At 41.0% G+C, this 14,233-nt stretch overlaps 1 protein-coding gene across 8 annotated transcripts in view; it reads right to left on the bottom strand.

Annotated features, from left to right (window-relative positions):
- The window catches only part of LOC140198837 (single-minded homolog 2), an 87,760-nt gene that overhangs the window by 54,259 nt on the left and 19,268 nt on the right, over positions 1-14,233 (bottom strand). For 6 of the 8 annotated variants that reach the window (XR_011886271.1, XM_072259951.1, XM_072259949.1 and 3 more), the window contains 3 exons: positions 6,645-6,727; positions 6,233-6,322; positions 80-188 (listed from right to left, as the gene is read on the bottom strand). The exons of 1 other annotated variant lie outside the window; for it this stretch is intronic. Coding sequence is in view for 6 of the 7 variants with exons in the window: in XM_072259951.1 (XP_072116052.1) it covers positions 80-188; positions 6,233-6,322; positions 6,645-6,727 (282 nt within the window). In the remaining variant the exon portion in view is untranslated. Of the gene's footprint in view, positions 1-79; positions 189-6,232; positions 6,323-6,644; positions 6,728-11,460; positions 11,502-14,233 lie in introns of those variants that run through there. One more of the 8 variants, XM_072259954.1, reaches the window with a different exon arrangement.

Below are 14,233 nucleotides of genomic sequence, written 5' to 3'. Positions count from 1 at the left end.
ATATGATAGCAACAAATAGCCACATGTTGGACATTAGCCTGTTTGGGCCATTAGATGTGGTGTACAGAGAAAGTGGTACCTTGCAATAGGTGAGGATGGAGAGACTGGTGAGCCGTGAGGACTGCAGTCATCTCATCGTGATCGGAGGGATGAATATATTCATAAATACTGTTCCCGGTTAGCTCCACCTGGTAAAGAAAAGCACATTCAGAGCTGGCTACACACAATCTTTGTGACTCAACCACATTATTTAATTGTTTATATAATAAAATCTTTGTGGCTGAGTCATTAGAATTACCCAAGCCACTTAACTGTCACTAGGCTGACCTACCTTAACAGGAGTCTGAAGACACATATTCAATGTTTTAGGAACAGTTTCTCTCCCTCTGCCATTGGATTTCTCAGCGGACCATAAACCAATGAATATTGCTCTCTATTTTGCACTACGTTTTTAAAATATTTCTTAGGATAACTTAGAGTAATTTTTATGTATAGCACTGTACTCCTGCTACAAAACAACAAACCTTATGCCACGCTAATTTCATAGACACGTAAATATAGCTGGGGTGTCCAGGACTTTTGCACAGTACTGTAGAAATTATATGTGTTGCCCTGTACTGCTGCTGCAAAAAATCAAATTTCATGTCATATAGTACTGTGCAAAAATCTTAGACACATAAACATAGCTAGATGGACTAATACTTTTGCACAGTACTGTATATTATGTCCATCCCATTACAAAATAACACTTAACACTTCAGAGCTAATACAAAGCTAGGTACTTATTTCTGTTTCTCAACCACATTTCCATTTTAACCAATATACAGTACTGAGCAAAAATTTAGGCATCTTAGCTATATATATGTGCCTAAGACCATTCTACAGTACTGTATGTCAGTGATAATAAACGTGATTCCGATTCTGAACGGTAACCTACCCATCATGGTATTCAGTAAAATCTGGCAGAGGAAAATTGAAATCCCTGACAAACTACGGTCTGAATCAATCACAGCTACAAAGGCACATCTATGATACAATTGTAAAATATTAGATATCCCAGTCAATCATCAGGCGGTACAGTTAGTAGAGCCACTGCTTTACAGTTGCAGCGACCTGGGTTCAATTCTGACCTCAGGCGCTGTCAGTGTGGAGTTTGCATGTTCTCCATGTGGAAGGGTTAAGGGTTTCCTCTCAGTACTCTGACTTTCTCTCTCATGCAAAAGGCACGTGGGTTGGTGGGTTAATTGCCATTGTAAATTGTCCCTGGTGTGTAGAAGGTCAGAATCCGAGAGAAGCTGAGAATATATATTTTTTTAAAAAACAGCATTACTGTAGGGTTAGTGTAAATAGTTGGTTGACAGTCAGCATGAAGGTCCTCTTTCTGTAGTGTACCTCCAGTTCTAAGTAGATGCTCCTTTTCTGCAAGACTGTTAAATTCTAACTGTTTTGTAATCTGAATGAACACCGTGATTATATGAGCCCCTGAACTTTCTTGAAATTCCTCTAGGATTTTTGAGCAAAATATCTAAACCAGCACTCCAGGCAATACTGAAGGATTGGTTTACCTTCTGGCATACTCTCCTTTGGATGGAAATCGAGACTTCAATGAGAGTAACAAAAATATCACTGACACTATTTTTGAAAAAGAACCAATGAGTCATCCTTGGTGTTTTGTCAGTACTTAGTTTTCAGTCCATGTTTCTAAGATGGAGTATTGGTCATCAATTGATTGCTATTTGGGTGACCAAGCTTTGACATAAGATAAGACATAATATAAGAAATAGGAGCAGGAGTAGGCCATCTGGCCTGTTGAACCTGCTCCACCATTCAATAAGATCATGGCTGATTTGATTATGGACCTACCTGCCTTTTTCCCATAACCCCTGATTCCCCTACTGTGCAGAAATCTATCCAACCTTGTCCTAAATATATTCACTGATGTAGCCTCCACTGCTTCATTGGGCAGAGAATTCCGCAGATTCACCACTCTCCAGGAAAAGCAGTTCCTCCTAATCTCCATTCTAAATCTACTCCCCCGAATCTTAAGGCTATGTCCCCTAGTCCTAGTCTCACCTACCAGTGGAAACAACTTTCCTGCCTCTATCTTATCTATCCCTTTCATAATTTTATATGTTTCTATAAGAACTCCTCTCATTCCTCACAAAATTCCTGCTATGATTCCTATATTACAACAGTGTACACACATCAGAGAAGTATTTTATTAACTATAAAGCATTTTGGGAGCTTCTGAAAGGATTATTAAAATTACATACAGTACAGTGAAAAAGTCATAGGCACATAAATATAGCTCCGCCTGAGACTTTTGCACAGTACTGTACACACACACACACACACACACACACACACATATATATACATACACATGCAGACATATGTATAGATATAGCTTGACAGATAGCTATATAGAGAGAGATAAATACACAGTTAATTAGGTATATACAGTTTATTTGTACTGAAATTAGTTTTGAGAGGAAGATAAAAGTTACAAATTCTTTCAAGTAGCAATGCATTACCATATTTGACATTTGACTGTGGTTCAACAGGTGGCCAAGGAACAGCTTGGCACAATACAACAAATTACTTGCAGCAGAGAGCTGGGCCCTTGGGTACAGATTCTCGGCATTGCTTAGAAATGGCGCATTCAGGATCTTTGCTCAGTTTTTGAGAGGTCATTTCAATTTAAAACATATGAATCAGTCCAGATTGTTGATATCATGAACAATTTTGTGATTAAGTCTAAATATATTCTTGAAACATAATTTGTCTCTTAACATTTTTCTGCAGATTTCAGAGGTGAAAGTTTGAATAAATTGTTATCTTTATTTTGTATTTTAGAATTCTAATTTCTTGATTACAGGAAGCCAACATATTAGTTGTGAAGTAAAGTGCACAATGCCCTGTTTCTGAGTATTGTGCATAAATTTCTGTCACTGATTGAATAAAAACTCTCCATCCGAGGCATGGGGTTCTTTGTAACTGCGTTTTGGGAATTATAATTTGTGAATCCCAGTTTGATTCACAGGAACATTCCTGTCTTGGCAAAGGTACCTACCCAACAGATAGTGAAGATGACAATAATGTGTGTCATTTACTATATCACCCATGTTTGATGTTTCTTTTTTTTTTTGTTCGGCCTTAGAGCTTCTTAAGAAATTAGCTCTGACAATTTGTCTAAGATTCTTCATAGAATTGCAGTCAGTGTTTAGCATCCGGCTACTAAATCAGATTATGAATCATCTCCATCACTTGCTTTTATTCCAATAAATGTACATATAAGAGATTCTGCAGTTGCTGGAAATCCAGAGCAACACACACAAAAGGCTGGAGGAACTCAACATGTCAGGCAGCATCTATGGAGAGGAATAAAGATTCAACGTTTCAGGCCAGGTCTCTTCATCAGGACTGGAAAGGAAAGGGGAACAAGCCAGAGGGAAGGAAAGGAGTCCAAGGTGGCAGACGATAGGGAAGACCTGGTGAGGGGAAAGATAGATGTTTGTGGGGGGAGGGTAAAATGAGAAGCTGGAAGGTGATAGGTGGAAGAAGTAAAGGGCTTGAAGAAGACGGAATCTGATAGGAGAAGATAGTGGATCTTGGGAGCAAACGAAGGAAGATGGACATCAAAGGGAGGTGATGGGCAGGTGAGGTGAAGAGAAGGAATAAGTGGGGAGCCAGACTGGGGAATGGAAGAAGAGAGAAGGGGGAAGAAAGAGAAATTACCAGGTTAGAGAAATTAATGTTGAACTTGAATCTGAAGTTCAAGTGTATTACAATCTGACTGTACATATACACAACCAAACGAAACAACCTTCCTCCGGACCACAGTGCGCCCACAAAACATATATTACACGCAGCACATAAAACGAAAGATTACCACAAATAAGTTAATAAAAAATCATTCAAAGGTCGTGTAGTGCACGGCACAGAATAAAGAGTAAATAGTGAACATTTCAGTAAACAGCCTGCTGTTTTAGTGACAAGACCTCGGTGGTGGCAGGGTATCTATTAGCCTCACGGTCTGAAGGGAGAAGCTGTTATACATCCAGGTAGTCCTAGTCCTGATACTTCTGTACGCCCTTCGTGACGGCAGTGGGTCAAAAAGATTGTGGGATGAATAGTAAGGATCTTCAATCAAGCATCGGGACCTTCGTCTACAATGCTCCTGGTAAATGCTAGATAGAGGGGTGAGGGAGACCCTGGTGATCCTCTCGGCAGCTTTTTATATCCTCTGTAAGGTGCTGCGGTTCGATGCCTTGCAGCTTCGGTACCACACAATGATGCAGCCAGACAGGACGAATGATCCGGTGAATAAAGTCAACTTTTCTCTACAACCCAAATCCAAGGGTCTCGGTAACATCCATCTTTAATGTTTTTTGGTCTCCTTTAGTCACCCTGAAAGGTTTTTCCTATAACAGGGTGACCAAAATAGACACAATATTCCAAATGCGGCCCCGCCAGCATCTTACGACATTGCAAATATTAACCAAATAGTGAAAATAACGAAATCGGAAATAAAGTGCGGTATTTAAACACACCATGAAACTTGGCAACAAGAGGTAAATGGTATTTTTTTAAAAAGGTGCATTGCTTTGCACCAGAGGGAACGGATACTTGAGTGAAAACGTTGCAAGTGTAACCATCTGGCCGGAGACGGTGAGATTTCTTCCAGACGGGCTGAGAAAGGGTTCGGTTTGGATCTAAACCGCAGATCACATTAGCATGTGAAAAGTAAAAAAGACACTTTGATCCTTCATTTCAAAACCTGGGGGTCAAAATAAAGATTGGACAGGTCGCGGCTTAACACCTAGTGGACAAATTATTTTGTTCAATGGGTCAACCGATCAGATTAGGTATCTTTCAAAAAACCCATTAAAAATGAAGCGACGAAAACTAAAGTAAAAAATACTTGAAAATGAACTGCAGCATGCAACTGTGGGATTCGGCTAATCTCTCGAGTTTCCCCGTTTGTAAAATATCGGGTGAGATTCAGAATGTAAACGGCAGCAGAAATTAGTGCTGAGGGATTAGTACATCTGGCTAAAAGCTGCGCATTCTTGAGCTAATTCCGCATCAATGCGTCGTCAATGTCGGAGAAATTTGGGAAACTACGGGTCATATTTCGCTCTATAAAAATTTAAGAAAATTGGCCTTGCGTATTTTGGGGCCCAAAATTCAAATTTCCAACAGTTAGAATCAGAATCAGGTTTAATATCACTGATATATGTCGTGGAAATTGTTGTTTTGCGGCAGTACACAAAGAACCTATAAATTACAAAGTTACACACACACACACACACACACACACACACAAACCCACTCTCTCTCTCTCTCTCTCTCACACACACACACACACACACACACACACACACACACGCACACACACACACACACACACACACACACACACACACACACAATGAAAGAAGTAGTGCAAACTTTAGTCAGTCCAGATTCTTTACGGACCGGCGTTTGGATCAATAGTTACATTAAAATAAAATAAAGTTGTCAGTATTTTTTTCAGTCAGCATTCATTCCATTTTGCGAAAAAATGAAGGGCACGAAATACCAATGCCAGGAAACGTGGAGGTACGACTTGAAAGAGGGTATGAAATTTCAGAAAGAGCATTATTTGAATTTGAAGAGCATTTTTTGATTAGTAAGGGCGTCAAAGCTTACCGAGAGAAGGAGGAAGAATGGAGTTGAAAGGGAAAATAAATCAGCCATAGTGGAATGGCGGATCAGATTCGATGGGCCGAATCGCCCAATTCTATACGTCTTGAACAGGAAGCTTTGATGAGCCTTGCATTTCTAATATTCACTCTTAGTTCCCAGAATTGGGATCCCATTAAAGGCCAGTCCTGATGAAGGCCTGATGAAACGTTGACTGTTCGTTCCGCTACATAGATGTTGTCTGACCTGTTGAGTTCCTCCAGCATTTTGTTTGGTTTACTAAGCATCTCAATCATCTCCACAATCACTTCTTTTGCTTTTTGTTTCGCAGCAACCCGCTCAATTCTCTGCTGCAACATCTACACGCGGACTGTTCTTCGAGGCTGCATATAATGCTGGCTATCTGAAGCGCTTTACACTCTGCAATCTGCTGGTTATATTGCATATTTTATTTATCTATTTTTCTGTGAGGAGGTCGTCACCAAATAGATTAACTCTAGTGATAAACATGAATGCCTCGAAATGCACGCCGTCAGTTTCTTACCTGTGACAAGCCTAAGTGGACAGAGGCAGTTTCCGAAATGTACATGATCTTGCCATCGGATGCGACCACAAAAACAAAGCCATCGAGAGTCTGAAAGACACAAAGAACTCACGAGAAAAATGGCAGTCAGTCTACACACTTAGCATGGCTATAACATGTCTTCCTGCGATCGCCATTGGTAATACGATAATGATAGTCCAATGCAAAATATTTCAGAGCAGAAATCAATTATTTACTTTCAGAGGGGTATATAGATCGTTTTAAATGATAGGTGATGTGGAAATATATGGAAGACGGTGAAAATGATCTGCCCCTATCCATTATACTCCCCACTCGTATATCTGGCCTGTTGTACTGCCTACAGATCTGCACCGTTTTATAATAGGTCAGGATCATTGAGAAGTCCCGTTACCTGAAGCAAGTGGGATCCTAATTCTCTAGCCATATTGTCCAGGGGACTTACACGACTGGATTGTCCCCAGGCATCTCCCAGACCTGTTTGAGAAATAATAATCGCTTGTCAGCAGCGGTTTAAGCGCATTCAATAGTAACAGTAGATAGTCACAGTCATCGCAAATTATCCAAGTATGCATATGTCACCATATTCCTGCCTTGAGATTTATTTTTTGCAGGCCATTTACAAGAAAATAAAGAAATACTAAAATAATGTATGGAAACTATGCAAAAATAAAGACTGACAACCAATCTGCAATAGAAGACAAATTGTGCCAATAAAAATATATAAAACACTAAAATAAATAAGAAACAATAATATACAGAAACTTTATCTTTCAATGTGAGGCTCGATCTATGACGAAGCCAATTCATAACCATCAAACTCTGAAGCGCAAAAATTACTCTGGGGATTTTTCTTTCACTTTTTTATATTATTCGTATTATTTTCTATGTTAGTTTCGTTCACCGTATTTTCCATACATTCAGCATAGAGAACCCAAGCTGCTACTGAGACTGCAACGCCGATATGAAATCGACTGGCTTGGCTAAATATCATTGCAAGTTTAGGTACTTTGTGTATCACTGTGTTTCAGCAGCGTTTAATGCTTTGTAGAATTTTGTTTTGTACGCATATGGAGCAGTTTGGTGGCGGGGTGAGGGTATGCCTCTACCAAAGGGGCTATCAGGCACTCCTTCTCTCCACTACCATGCAGGTCACCCTTGGACAAGGTGTAGCACCTGCTTAGCCCTCCGATTACGGTCACGTGAAGCCACGGGAGCGGGTGGTGGATGGTCGTACGAGCAACTGGCACGTATCACAAGTCCCGGCTATGAGACCACTGATGCCAGGCAGACAATCTCTGAAGGGTATTGATAATGACTGGGGCCACCCGTCTAGTACAGACACGGCTCAGAAGAAGACAATGGCAAACCACTTTTGAGGGGAAAAAATACGAAGAATAATCATGGTCATAAGACACGGCATTAATGATGATGATAGAACAGCAACACCGTTCGACCTATGCTATTTGTGGCGATCTTTCATCCTACTCCAGGACTAATCTCGCACTTCCCTCCCACATAGCCTTACATTTTTTCTTTCATCCATACAGTGTGTAATTGATGATAATTTTAGTGCACATTTATCCATGGTTATGGACGGATGGTCCATATGATGTATATATGTGCATATATTTTCCGTGGCTGGTAGCTGTGCAATGTAATAGCAACACACATCAAAATTGCTGGTGAACGCAGCAGGCCAGGTAGCATCTCTAGGAAGAGGTACAGTCGACGTCTCGGGCCGAGACCCTTCGTCAGGGCGAAGTTTACAATATTCGATACGTGTTGTATTACTTACGTGTGAAGTGAGCGTAAAATTGTTGTTAAATAGGAATGGCTGTATGTAAAAACCAGACGCAAATAATATATTGCATTTGGACCCGTGCATTTCCCTATGTGAAATCTGGGGAGTGAGAACCCCAGCCACAAACATGCACTTTTCCCAACAAACGTGGCTGCGGCGCGCACCGTGGTATTGCAGCAACTCGCTGGGGATTTTTCTATCTCTTCATAACCCACGACGTGGCTTCTTTAGCCAGAGGGCTGCCAATCTGTGGAAATCATTGCTACAGACGGCTATGGGGCCCAAGTCATTGGGTGTATCTAAAACGGAGTCTGATAGATTTTTGATTAGTAAGGGCGCCAAGGTTTCGGACAGAAGAATGAGATTGAGCAGGGATGGGCCGAATAGTCTAATTCTTCTCCTATGTCTACCACCCAGATACACGCCAACACCACCGTCAGCCGCAAGTTTCCTCAGAAATCACTCGCAACCTCGTCCCGGCAATGTTGCCGCCGAGTCAAAATCTTGCAGCTGTGTGAACCGAAAGCATGCTCGACGTTCACCTTCAAAAGGCGATTCCCGAAGAAGGCGGCATCCATCATTAAGGACGTTCACCATCCAGAACTCGCCCTCTTCTCATCGGGAAGGAAGTACAAGAGCCTCAAGACACACGCTATGGGAGGGAACAGCTACATCCCCTGCGCCATCAGATTACTACCTCACTATTTTGCACCCTTTTTTGTAATATTTATTTTTTATATATTCTTAATACAATTCAGTGATTTTTGTAAATTACTCCAACAGTAGAGAAGCATGCACACAATCAATCTACCCGCGCGTTCCCGGTGCGTCCTTCATATTTGCAAGTGGTACGTGCATTGCGTTCCCGTATGTATACATTACGCAAGTACTATAAGTGATTTGTGGGTTTATGAGTCGTTGAAGTGGAGTTTGCATCTTTTCCGATTGTTGTTTTAAATATCCAAGTAATCTAAGACTCAGCCATCAGATAATAGTTCGACCAGCGCTCTAGAATGGCTATTTGTTCCAGTCACTCTGCGGGGAAGAATAATCTCGCCCTGTATGTAAAAGTTTTGCCAAAGCGGTTGATCACGTTCCGACGTAATCAAGACCAGTCTCTCATTTGAGATTATTTAGACCCAGGTTGATTGCACTTGCAAAACAGCCAGCGCCACAACCGAGAACCAGGTGATAAAATCATCGGATTACACAGAGCCAATGAATAAACTGTCCTTATGTTCGACAGAACTCTAAAGACTAGTGACGTAATTGGCTTGTTGCAGACAGTTTACGAGGAATGATTTGTTGTTCATGCGCGTCACATCATCAGTTAGGATGGCCGTAATCATTCTGTCGCTGCTACATCTTCCCGCCCCTCTCCTTTACCTAATGTAAACCTATTTTTCTTGTTTGCTATTTAATCTCCTGCCTCCCAGCCCAGCACAGATCGCTTTCTGTTTTCCCTCACTAGACCCCCAAGCCTCTCCAACCCCTACTTATACAAAACATGCACCACATGTTGTGTTTCTATTTCCAATTCTGACAAAGGTTCAGCGATCCGAAACATTAATTAACCGGTTCTGGCACTTGCAGACGCTGTCTGGGCTGTTGAACATTCTGAATATTCTCTGGTGTTAATTTCTGATTTCTCTCAACTGGAGTATTTTGCACGTCTGTCCAGGTGAACTACCCTAAATTGCCTTCATGCAAAATATCCCTTCATAGATTCTCGGGATTTCTCACCGAGTAGTATTTGATGAGTGGGTTGGGATAACTAGTCTCTTTCTGAGCCGTGACAACCTCATGGTATTTCATAAAATCCCACTGTGGCTGACCATCTCAATGAGGGTATATACAAGTATATAGAATCACTGGGAACACCCAAGAACCAGCCTTCAGCATCAGATCCCTTAGCTGGGCGGGTTCTTCAAAGACATGCCCCAGTGATTAGGGCTTCTGAATTCATTGGCCTTTCACGCAATGTTTCAGTCCCCAACTACCTTAAAAAACCTCATCTCTCCTCCAATAATTATAAACTCTAGTCTAGATCGATGTCCCTTTGTTTTTAACCACATAAGAGAGACAAAACACAGCAATTGTATACCCTGCCAACCTCTTCTGTTCCAAAAACAAAACATCCACGGCCTCTCTAGACTTTTGTCAAAGCTTACGATTATTAATCCTGGAAACATCCTCTGCATTATCCAAATGCAATTGCTTCGTTGTTGTTATGAGGTGACCTGCCGAGCTACTTTTTAAAAATTCTGCAAATACATTTAGAAGATTTCATTTTCCTCCATACCTCATAGTATCGACTAGTGCATTGTGTTATCGAAAAGCAAGCAAACAAACAATTAAAATGCTCGAAATCTGAAATTAAATCAGGAAATAGAAATACTCAGCAGGCCAGGCTGTGTCCTTGGAGAATGGAAAACAATGATTACCCATTTCAGGTCGGTGAATTTAGAGTATAAGCACAGATTTCACCAGATTGAATCCCATTTACTTCCTTTCTGCCCAGGTGACCAGATCAATTTACTTTAGAAACATAGAAACATAGAAAACCTACAGCACAATACAGGCCCCTTGGCCCACAAAGTTGTGCCAAATATGTCCTTACCTTAGAAGTTACTAGAGTTACCCATAGCCCTCTATTTTTCTAAGCTCCATGTACCTATCCAAAAGTCTCTTAAAAGACCCTATCATATCCGCCTCCACCACTGTTGCCTGCAGCCCATTCCATGCACTCATCACTCTCTGCGTAAAAAACTTACCCCTGACATCTCCTCTGTACCTACTTCCAAGCACCTTAAACCTGTGCCCTCTTGCGGCAGCCACTTCAGCCCTGGGAAAAAGCCTCTAACTATCCACACGATCAATGCCTCTCATCACCTTATACACCTCTATTGGGTCACTTCTCATCCTCCGTTGCTCCAAGGAGAATAGGCCAAGTTCACTCAACCTGTTTTCATAAGACATGCTCCCCAATCCAGGCAACATCTTTGTAAATCTCCTCTGCACCCTTTCTATGGTTTCCACATCCTTCCTGTAGTGAGGCAACCAGAACTGAGCACAGTACTCCAAGTGGGGTCTGACCAGGGTCCTATATAGCTGCATGGTCCTTTCCTGCACTTTAACGTCTTTCCCCTCAGTTTCAAACACAGAACATAGAACGTTAGAACACAGTTCAGGCCCACTGGCCCATGAATCTGTGCCGACCATCTTACCTACTCTAAGATCAATCTAAACATTCCTTCCCACATAACCCTCCATATTTCTATCATCCATCACACAACTAGTTTCGAATCATCTCAAAACCTTTGCTATCATATTCATTACGTTTAATTCTAAATTATTAACATACAGGTACATGACATAAAAATTCACTACCAAAAATATCACTAACCTTCAGCATTTTGTGTATTCATTACTCAGGATTTAAATAAGATTTTGCACCTATGAATATAAAACATACTGTCAAATGAAGATGAGGATTCCGTGCCTTTTATGCCCTTAACCAGAAAGTGTATCCCAATGAATTCGAGGGCAAATAAAGTTTCCCCACTATTACTATCCTATTTGTCTTGCAATTGTTAGAAATTTACTCATCTTCTCAGTTGGTATAGTTGGCTGTTTATAATAGCATCCTGGCAGAGTGTTTTAATTCAACCCAGAGGTATCTTGGGATTGACCAAATAACAAAGTTCTGGAAGAACTCAGTGGGTTGAGCACAACATTCCCTCTAATTTTTTTTACAGTTGCACAGTCCAACCACTGCTCTGAGCAGGAAATTTTTGCACTGTCTGAAAACAGCGCAGCACTTGAAATTATTTTTGTAATATGCACACTATGAATATTTACAATGAAAATTGCAAAAGCAATTTTTCATTTTATTTATTATTTGAAGTGTATAATGAAATGCAACGCAAAAAAGAAAATCTTCCATGTTTCATAAACTTTTAAACATAGACATTGTTGGCGTTTGGCAGGCTGGTGATTTATAAACAATAAGCTATTAACTCCCATTCTGTGTTTATTGTTACAATTTGTAGCAGTATTGTAACTTAAAACACTGACTATGCAAGTAAGTTGAAGCTCTAAAATGTTTCAAAGTAAAGGTTGTGGTACGTTTACTATTTAGAAAATTTATGGATTATATTCATTAACTAATGATTAATTACAGGGTACGTTGCAATCATATTAACTTAGATTATAAAATTATATTAACATAATTTCAAGATTTTATTAAAATCATATAAAAGAAAATTCCAGCTGCGCAGCAACAAAGGCTATGTGTGCAGGAGCATTTCAGTTATTGCGGGGCGGCACATCCGCATAGCTTAGGAGCAACAGTGGTTGAGCAGCAAATTTTGCAGGACGGGTAGAATGTGTGGAGGGAGCTGAATTATCTGCATTTCCTGTCCAGGTCCTGTATCAGGACCCAGAGTACAGAGGAAAAGATAGTTAGTGTAAAAGGCGGGGGTGGGGGCGGTGGTGGGGTGTTGTGCGGGATGGTGGGGCAGAAGTTGATAGGTGATGGGTGGACTGAGGAGGGCTGAGGGATAATGGGCAAAAGGAGCCAGGTTAGGGAGCAGGAGAGGTAGAAATGGGATACAGCGGCACGTGGAAACATGGAATAAAGAGGCGGGTGGAGCAAGGTGTCAGGAGGGGATGGTGAAGGTGGTCTCGAAGATTGGAGGGTGATAAGGGAGAACGCGAAGGCTACAAGTGCCGGAATCAGATGAATAAGCTGATATGAATCACTAAGGGAGAGTGAAGGGCAAGTGGGGCCTGATATGAGCGGGGATGTGGTGGATGAAATGTGTGGGGAATAGGTGAATAGAACCAGCGGGTAGAGAGGGATGTAAATGGGCAGTGACTGGCTGGAAGGAGGGATATGGAAAACGGACGGGGACTGGAGATGGATCGGAAGGACACGGGGAGGGGGAGGGGCACAGGAGGAAAATTCAGCATTCATGCCATTGGGTTGTACACCACTCAGGCAGAATATGGGATGGTGTTCTTGAGTCAAATTTTGGCAATCCTTTTAAGATGATTCCTTCTTAAGAATTTTAAAAAATCGTTATTGCCTCGTCCTTTCTTTTGTATTCCTCCTTCTCTCTGTCTCATTCCTCCTCTCTCTGTCTCTGTTTCTGCCTCTCTCTCTCGCCAGAAAGCTGTATATCCAGGAACTTTAATCTTCCATTCTCGCTGTCTTTGAGATGCGTTTCAGCAATTTAGAGGATCATTGTTTTACATCTCATTTGGTTTAATCTTTAGCCTTGAGGTTATTCAATTTAAAGACAGCGAGTACAGTCATTGAATGTTGGAAAACTATGCTATAGTTTCTTTTTTTCGATTCCAAAAAGTATGTTATAATGCAGTATCAAAAAACAAACAAACAACATAATCAGAGATTTTTCCCCTCGGCCGCTCAAGGAAGCGAGAAAGTTACAGGCTCTGAATTTTAATTTATATGATTTCTGTAAGATAAAAATGCCAGCGATATTGTCTGCGATGGGCAATAGTGCACCCAATACTCATTGCAAACTGAAAAGCAGTAATTAATTTTACGAACACTTTAGATCTAGCGCGGTATGGAATACTATTCTAATATAACCTTTGGGTCCTTCCATTACTGGCATTCATATTGGAAGCATTTTCTTGGCCAATAATCCGAAACACTTCTCGACTAATAAGATTTCAGGTTCGACGTCGATGTGAATGCGCTCGAACAAACGACCACTGCTTTGCACGGCACTTAAAGTAATATGGAATTTTCCGCTTGCTGGGACAGAGAATGAGGTATTCTGGCATTGCAATCTCGGCTCCTTTTTACTTCGCGACAGAATCTCTCTGAGATAATCTTTGAAGTACTTCTGATCAAATGCGCAATGCAGCTACTTGCTAATCTTGCATTGTGAAACATCATGTCAAGATAGTAGCAGTTACCATCAGAATTAAGAAACTCTCACAAATAATTTCCATTGATCATATTAAATCGTTAAAATTATGTTTAAAGCCTTGAATAGAACAATTTTCTGTATTTAACCCTCCATGCCTGTGTATGCAAACGATTGTCATAGTTTCACATATGTATTAATCATGCTATCATTCTCTACTCCAACTTCAACCAATATATCAACGCCCCACCCACTGAAGAACCAAGCGGTATGTAG

Source organism: Mobula birostris, chromosome 6, assembly GCF_030028105.1.
Source record: "Mobula birostris isolate sMobBir1 chromosome 6, sMobBir1.hap1, whole genome shotgun sequence".
Classification (NCBI taxonomy): Eukaryota; Metazoa; Chordata; class Chondrichthyes; order Myliobatiformes; family Myliobatidae; genus Mobula; species Mobula birostris.
Note: the sequence above shows the minus strand (reverse complement) of the source record. Positions and strands in the feature narration are given on the sequence as shown.